The sequence below is a fragment of the Ctenopharyngodon idella genome, chromosome 11 (assembly GCF_019924925.1).
Source record: "Ctenopharyngodon idella isolate HZGC_01 chromosome 11, HZGC01, whole genome shotgun sequence".
Lineage (NCBI taxonomy): Eukaryota > Metazoa > Chordata > Actinopteri > Cypriniformes > Xenocyprididae > Ctenopharyngodon > Ctenopharyngodon idella.
The window spans coordinates 22066283-22075489 of NC_067230.1; the positions used below are offsets into that span (position 1 = coordinate 22066283).

Consider the following 9207-nt stretch of genomic DNA (forward strand, 5'->3'; position numbering starts at 1 on the left):
CAATCGCGGAAAGACGTCAGTACACACCATTTTTCAAGTTCAAGTTCAAAGCGTTATGATTGGTTAGATCGCCTGTCAATCAAACTCCTGACGAAGGGTCAATTGAAAGAAGGAAAATAAAGGAAGGTAATGAAAAAAGGAAAAAGGAAGGAATGAAGGAGGGAAATTTGTAAAAAGTTGCAAAAGAAATATGGGAGGAAGGAATGACAAAAGTATAAGAAGGAAATAAAAAAATGAAGAAGGGAAAGAAGGAAATGAAGAAAACGAAGGAAGGAAAAAAGAAAAGGAAAGGAAAAGGAAGGAAGAAAGAGAAGTTAGATAAACCAGAAGTAGATTGTCTACGTGGCAGGCAGAGGGTCTACAGCTGAGGGCGCGAGAGGGAGAGAGAGAGAGAGACTCAAAAGAGGTTCATTCCTTGCTACGTGATCCTCAGGTCAGACTGTAGTATAAAGGCGCAGTATGATTTTTAGGACTGTTTTCTATGATCACATCTCATATTATGGCCAAGATGCATAGCTGACTTTTTGTAAAATGAGGATCTGAACCCTACGGCCCTCATCTGGAGATATATATATATATATATATTATACTCTTATATATAGATAGATCTGTTACTCTTTAAGGAATATGGTCACTGACCATATATAAAATTCATGAAATGAAATGCAGTCCATGTACACAGTCCTGCAGCAAGACTGCGGCCAACACCACAATTCTGACTGTTGAGAAATCACAGAAAGTGACCAAAGGTAAAGCGTCATTGTTCAATGCTTAATATGGAAAGCCAACGAGAATTAAGACACTAGCAGTTTGATCCTTCCTGAAAGTGTCAACACTGTGCTTTTGTGGTGCTATCAAAACATTGCTGTTTGTTTAATTATCCTGAAACAATGGCATATGGAATGTTTGTATTCTTTTTTTTTAGTTCTGTTTGGTAATATCTGGTAGCGCATAAACAACACCGCACCTTAACAGGAAAATGGCTGCTGAAAATTCAGATTAGCCATCACAGGAACAAATTACATTCTAAAATATGTTAAAATAATAACATTACTGTGTTCACTGTATTTTGATCAAATAAATGCAGCCTTGATGAGCACAAGAAACTTTTTTTTTTTTTTTTAATGATTATGCATATAATTTCTGCATCAAGTGGAATCGCAAAAATGTTTTCAAACAGGTTTCCCAGTAGTCGCGCCCAAAACTCACTACATTGTCTGAGCCAGAAGTTGACATGTCAAATTACTCAAACTGTGCAATGTTTTCCAAGCATCACAGAGCAAGCCATAGTAGTTATCTCTAATGCATTTAACTGAGATTGGATAAAAGAAAACGACCCACTTCACCTTCAAAAACGAGAGTTCCTTATCCCTATCGGTTTTGCATTTTCCTGATAAGCATTTAGGGCTGATTGTACAGTTTGCGAAGGAGATGAAAAAGTGGAAAAGCAGGTGACAATATGTGTTGAAACTAAGAAAGTGGTTGCATTGAGAGGTTTGGGGTTGCAGCAGGCGGTGTGTGTGAGACTCTCTTTGACCTAGGCGATTGTTGGCAGGCGGTGGGAAGCCTCATACTCTGAATGCTAAGCAGCGCTGCCATTGTCTGAGGGGTGCAGGGCCAGTCGCATATGTTACCCGTCGCTCTGGCAACCACTCCCTCCAACACCCCAACCCCCCTCAACACAGCATCATCACCAAAGGCACGTCCCGCGAGCAGGAATCCCATCCGCTGGGACGATTTTCTCTGTGACATGAAGCAATACAGTGACTTCAGAGCACAGGAAGGGATCGTAATTGCGATTTATGCAATCATGAACACTCTGGAAGACACCGATATCCATCAAGTGATGTAATCATCGCTATTCGACATAAGTGTAACCATGTGTGCACACAATAGTTAATTTTTACAGCCATGTGTTTTTGCTGAGATTTGTGGTCGATGCCGATCACTAGCTGAACAGCTAGGGCTGATATAATAATATTTCCAATAACAAAGTAATAACAAATAATTTTGGGAATTATAGAGAACTTAAGTCTGAAACTGATTGGGAAGATCTCAATGAGGGAGGCCACAAAGCTGAGCTCATTAGGTGATGGATGTGGCATGACATGACAATGAAAAATACCCTACTTAAGGCCCGTTCACACAGAGGATAACTATAACAATAGATATAGTTCTAAAAATCATTCTAAATATAAATAAACAGCAGAGTTCACACCACAACAGAACAGAGAAACAATATTGCTGGAATCACAGCAATTTTTTCCAGCTGATGAACGATAAAAACATCAACAGCCAATCAAAATCCATCCGGAGTGCCAGCAACCCCTTCAGCCATGACTTATTCACGATACAGCACTAGCCTCGAGTATCTTATTGCTTTTATAAAACAGTTACCACACAATACAAATATTAAAGCCAAAAATATGTATCAGTGCAACTTTCATGAAGTAAACTGTCACTCCTTCCGCCGGAAAAAAATAGTCCCTGACTGTGAACAGCAACAAAAGTTACATTCTTTCACCATTAGATGGCGGCAAAGACTGTCTTTATGAGTGAGTCACTCAGTAGCGAAGACTTTTACATTGAAAAGACTGAATTGTTGTGAACACGGAACAAGACGCAACTGACAAATGCTTTGACTAGCGCTGTCAGTCACGGGAAAACCCCTTAAGTGTTAAAAGGACAAGATAATACATCGGACATTTAAACGATTTTTTATTATGAACATAGGACTGACCTGAAGGAAAATGCTAAATCTGAATGCAGGTAATAAACTCGCTCACTCGATCTCTTTCTCACAATACTCTTCTACATAATACAGTACGTCAATGAACAACATCAATTGAGAACATACAGTTTACATTGCTAAGAGTGGTTGCTAAGGGTTTTACACAGAACCTTTGGGTGAAGCGGTCATAGCCGTGTTTTATCGTGAATAAAACACAGCTACTGACCAATCAGAATCAAGGACAGCAACTAACCGTTTATAATTATCGTTATAGTTTTCTTTATAGTTATCGTTCTTGATGTGAATGGGCCTTTAATCTGGATTTTTGTTACAGGCAAATGAAACCAATGAAAACCATAATTTTAAAGAAAACCAGGTCCTAAATGTCTATTAGTACATTCGTGAAAACAGAAGCATTTTGTTATATATATATATATATATATATATAACAAGAACATCTGACTTTTGTCCTTTGTACAAAGACGTTTGTGAGGTCAATGCCAAAAATTTTGCTTATGTCATTAGTGACATAAATTTTAATCATTTCTACTTCTACTTCTTCTCTGATGTGTTTTCAAAGTGTTCCTTTAATTTTTTTGAGCAGTTACTTTTTGAGCAGTTCAATTACTACATAATTTATTTGTTTTAAAATGAATTACATTTTCTAAAACTTTATTCCCAGGTTTAAATTAGATTGGACCCTTCTGCAAGTGTTTACAAATAAATGTTTTAGGACACATGAATAAGAGCCAAAAGAGTCACTATGCTAAATAAAGCCAAATCAGTGCTTGCAGAAGGCAAACAAACGTTGACATCCTGACCAGTTATAACATCCATGGTTACAAAAATATAAACAACAGACATAGTATGTAAACTATGTGAGGTATAGTGTGCACTATTTCTTTAATGATTGATATGCAAGGGAAATAAGATGTCAACTGTATTTTAATGAGACTTTCAATTGGCGGAAAATCATTATCTGAAAAAGTCTGAGGAATATCAAGTTGGTTTCAGTTTCACTCCACTACATGCTTAAGTATTTGGCAGATGCATTCAATAAATAATGCTAGAGTCATTTTGCTTCAGTGTTAAAGGAACAATTCACCCAAAAAAGGAAATTCTGTCATTATTTACTGTCGCTCATAACTTCCTTCCTTCTTTCTTTGGCTGAACACAAAGGAAGATGTTTTGGAGAATGTTTCAGATGTGTTGATTGAAGACAGTGGTACTCAAAATGCTCAAGATGATTTGGAAGGATTAAAGGATTAGTTCACTTTGAAATGAACTTTACTCACCTTCAAGCCATCCTAGATGTATATGACTTTCTTCTTTATAATGAACATAATTGCAGAAATATTAATAAATATCCTGACGTATCTGAGTTTTATAATGGCAGTGATAGTGTTGAATCAGCATGAGCTGAACAAAGTGCTTTCATCCACATCCATCCATCATAAATATGTGCTCCACACGGCTCCGGAGTGTTAATAAAGGCCTTCTGAAGCGAAAACAATGCGTTTGTGTAAATATCCATATTTAACAAGTTATGCAGTCAAATATCAAGCTTCCGCCAGACCGCCTTCCGTATACAAGTTACGAAGAAAGTGTAAACTGGCGTCGTGTTAATTACACTTTTTCCGTAACTTTAATAGGGAAGGCGCATGACGTAGCGTAAGCTTTGTGAACTGCAAGAGGTTTACACTTTCTGCATACATTCAATACGGAAGGCGGTCTGGCGGAAGCTCGATATTCGACTTCATAACTTGTTAAAATATGGATATATTTTAAACAAATGCATCGCTTCGCTTCAGAAGGCCTTTATTAACACTCCGGAGCCGTGTGGAGTACACGTTTATGATGGATGGATGTGGATGGAAGCACTTTGTTCTGCTCATACTCACTGAACCCTATCACTGCCATTATAAAGCTCGGATGCGTCAGGATATTTATTAATATTTCTCAGACTGTCTTCGTCATAAACAAGAAAGTCATATACAATTAGGATGGCTTGAGGGTGAGTAAAGCTTGGGCTAATTTTCATTTCAAAGTGAACTAATCCTTTAAAGGGTTAGTTCACCCAAAAATGAAATTTCTGTCATTAAGTACTCACCCTCATGTCGTCCCAAACCCGTAAGACCTTTGTTCATCTTCAGAACACAAATTAAGATATTTTTGGTTTCTGACCCACACATAGTCAGCAACGTCATTGCACCTTTTGAGGTCCAGAAATATAGTAAAGACATCGTTAAAATAGTCCATGTGACAGCAGTTCAAACTTAATGTTATGAAGCGACAAGAATAGTTTTTGTTTGCAAAAACAAAAGAAAAACAATGACTTTATTCAACAATTTTTTCTCTTCCCTGTCAGTCTTCTATGCGGTTGACGTAGTGAATGCAGTGCAGCACTTCCGTGTTTACGCCCAAATGGCTGCTACGTCTACGTCAACAGCGTAGGAGACTGACATAGAAGAGAAGAAATTGTTGAATAAAGTCATTATTTTTGTTTTGTTTTTGCAAACAAAAAGTATTCTCATCGCTTTATAACATTAAGGTTGAACCACTGTAGTCACATGGACTATTTTAATCATTAGTCTTCAGTACCTTTCTGGACCTCAAAAAGTGCAATGACGTTGCTGCCTATGTGTGGTTCAGAAACCCTCGGATTTCATCAAAAGTATCTTAATTTGTGTTCCGAAGATGAACAAAGGTCTTTTGGGTTTGGAACAACATGAGGGTTAGTAATTAATGACAGAAATTTCATTTTTGGGTGAATTAACCCTTTAATTTACCGCTACCTTTATCTCCTTTTTGCTATTGACTTTCATTGTATGGACAAAACCAGTTCTTCAAAATATCTTCTTTAGTGTTCCACAGAGGAAATAAAGTCATGTTTGGAATGACATGAGGGTGAGTTTTTGGAATTTTCCCTTTAAAGTCCCCCTGAAATCAAAATGTAATTTTGTTTTAGCTTTTAGTATGAATATGTTAGCCTTAAGGTTATGAATAAGCTGGTGTGTTCCAAAACAATGACAAAATTCGCATTTAGGAGATATAAGTATTCAAATCTTACAGTCTCTCACTTCCGCTAAAATGGATCACGGATTTTCATGACATCACATCGCACTTCAGTTTTTCGTCAAATCTTCGGTCCAATCAAATGCTCTCTAGAATCTGAAGTCCCGCCCCCTCCTACACTCTAACAGAATCATTTAAAATCGTAAAATCGTTTATTTGCTCACACATTTACTAGTTTCTACATGGTGAATGGCACATAGTGCACTATATAGAGAATAGGGAACGATTCAGACAGTGTAAATATGCTCTCTGGGCCAGAACAACGCGAGCAGTCTGTTCTGGCCCAGAGACACGAGAGCACAGAGCGGATCATATGCGCGAGTCGGCTCAGACCACAAAAGGTATCGGACCCATTTTAATTCTGCACAGAATGCTCTATATAAGCGATATAAAAGGACATTATGAGGAGAAACGGTTAGAGATTAGAAGGAAACAGAGGTTTTACTGAGTCTAACGGCTCTGGCGAGCTGTAACATAAATTAAACGCTATTGGCTATTTAAAAAAAAGGGGCGGGGCTGTTCGATATATCGCCCTGTCTTCCTGTTTCAGTTGAAATTACGTCAACACATTGAATAATGCTGCGCCTTCCAACACTCTTCAGTGGGCCTTTAAACCTATTTGTGCACTTCTGTTTGGTGACACTAGTTGCACAAAAACGACACTTCACCTTTAAATCTTCCTCAGAAAACATGGCTCAGACTTGCAGAACAACAGAAATTCTCATAGAGCTCAAGAGGGTGACCCAGATTTGCAGTACGCCTATTGCTCAATTACTTAACTCGACTGTGTCTAAACAGCCTTTACTTGACAGATTACTCCACGTCAGATCAAATCAGGCACAGATTCCTATAATACATTTAGCCTGACCCACACTAGCAAACATGACTTTCATGTGACGTGATTTACTTTCGAAATCAGACTAGAATGACGTAGCCTCATATCTGTTGATGTTTTCTATTCAGCTGTGGTGGAAAAAATGTCTCGGTAGGTGATGACAGTAAATCAGCTTGAAATGTGAGTAGTTTTTTTTGTTTTTTTTACAAATATTGTAATTTGTAACAAATAATTGTGCAACATTTAAGGTATGAATGTCAAAGAATTAGGCTAGATAATAAGATTGGCATGTGTAAACAAATAACACTAGAACTTTTCTCAAAACTGACCCTTTTTTTTGTAACTAATTTTAACCAGCTTATCCCAAAGTGATATTAGTACATATATGAATTCCCCTTAAGTTCATACAGGTGCCCTCACAGAAGTTATTTGTCTGGCGGATGGATAAAAAGGCAAAAAAAAAAAAAAACTTACACTGACAAGTGATCAGAGAGATCATATATTTGGAAAATAATATTTTCTAAATTTGCAGTTGAGTTTGTTTGGCTCAGGCCAACAAGCAGCCATTCACAACACCACAGCAACTTCCTAGTCCCACCCTAGCAACCAGCAACAGCACCCAAGCAACCGTACATATGCCATTCTGGTCTCTTTTGACTGAGGCCTTTAAGAGAAAATTCATTTGATCACAAAACTAGAACATGCAGCAGGTAAAACATACACAGATTCTGAAAGATCTTAAATTGTTATGAACCCACTGGACAAAGCTGGGATTGTCAAGTTCAACGAACAAAGCAAGTGGCAAGAGGGCCAACAAACAACAACAGATACCAAACAAGTAAATCCTTTCGATGAAATCGATGCACACCCCGCTCACCCCTGGCAACGGTTACTATATTATATTAATATGAACAAATGCAATCTTATATTAGTAATTTCGTCATCACAACCAGTTACACATGAATGTAAACAAATAACAAGTCAGGTGATGTGATTACAAAGCAAAATTCGCACTCGTTTGTCCATTAATCTGCGTGGGACACAAGGGGCTTTGTTATTAGTAAAGGATACTGGGTAGGCGGCACGGCTGACGGCGGAGGAGCGTTCTGGACTCCCGGTGGTAACGACACGGAGGTCAGCGCTGCGCGGAGCTGCGTTGGCGGTGCCGGTCCGGTAACATGTCCACTAACAGAGACAGCGGCCGGTTTCGCAACCACTTTCGGTGGCAAACTCATTGCAGAAATTTAAACCAAAACAAAAAATACGCAGCTGAAAACGGTCGTACGTTCCAACGATATCTGGCCGTCTCTTCTCTCTACGAAGGCCGGGACGTGTGTATATCCTTATGCCATGGATTTCATTCAAATCTGGCTGTTAGTAACAAAAATGTCATTTTATCTTTGAAATCGGGGGTTGTAGCTGCTCTATGCATGGGGACGATAGAGGGGTTGTATCCCCCTCCAGCCACCCTGGATCTCCCCGGTTGAATTGTTCTTCGCCTCCTCAGATGGCCGTCTCCGGGTTTGTTTGCTCCGCTTTGCGTTGTAACATCACATTAACGAGTCGCATTATAGGAATTTCTCATAAAGATGGGAGACTTCGCTCAACATGGCGTTGTTGCGGCTGCTTCCAGCAGTCCGGCTGGAAGAACGACTCGATAAACGTCGGGTAAATTCGGAAATGCTCGGGTTCACCTTACGCCACACCGTAGCGATTGGAAGAACGACTCATTTTCGCGAATCGGTTCATTTGAACAGTTCGTTTCAAAGACGCCGTTCATAAAACGATTCAGGGATTATTTTTTACGTCGTGACGCAATTACGTCTTCACGCCTCCTGACAACGTTTGTTACCAACTGGAACTTTTTATGTAGGCCTATTTTTTCCAATTTACTTTAAACAAGACTAGACTTCAGTACATATCTTGAATATTGTGTGTGTGTGTGTGTGTTGATAAAACTGTAAAACAATCAAGTCATAAACATATTTACAGTACATTTGTAATATTTCAGCTAGTCGGCTACTAAATTAACTTTTTGCCACATCAGTCAAATTCGAAATAGGTTGTTGGTTCAATTAGTTGGTCAGTTGTTGACTCCACAACCGCTCGAAACGATTCAGTTCAATTTGTGAACGACTCGTTCAGGCAAAATCTAAAAAGAACGATTCGTTTGCGAATCGGACATTGCAATACGCCAATGAGAGTGACGTCATAAAGGCAGTCGCCACTCGCCTGCACTGTTTAAAAAAGCTAGTTTATTGCAACTTTCTCTTTAACAGTCATTGTCAACTTTTTTTTTTTTCTTTTCTCTTCTCTTCCATATGTTCAGATGGCATTGGATGTATTGTTGATACATTCTGTGTAATGTATGCAAAGTTGTATTTCATTAATGTCATCTCTGAATTGTTTGCAATAAAAAAATAAAAACAAAATTCCTGCACTGTTTCACACAATGAATGGCATCTCCGTTACATTCCAAGCCATCAATCTTCAGTATAAGAAATGAATGAGTCATGCGCAGTATATGATGACTGAATATAAGACTGCAATTCCACCTTTTTTTTTT

The 9207-nt window shown here is 38.5% G+C and overlaps 1 protein-coding gene across 4 annotated transcripts in view; it reads right to left on the reverse strand.

The window, feature by feature from the left end:
* The window catches only part of eif4g3a (eukaryotic translation initiation factor 4 gamma, 3a), a 64613-nt gene extending 56256 nt beyond the window's left edge, over nt 1-8357 (reverse strand). For all 4 annotated transcript variants that reach the window (XM_051913510.1, XM_051913509.1, XM_051913507.1 and 1 more), the window contains exon 1: nt 7713-8357. In XM_051913510.1, the coding sequence (XP_051769470.1) occupies nt 7713-7876 (164 nt within the window). In that variant the 5' untranslated portion in view covers nt 7877-8357. The remainder of the gene's footprint in view (nt 1-7712) is intronic.
* Nucleotides 8358-9207: the final 850 nt, after the last annotated feature.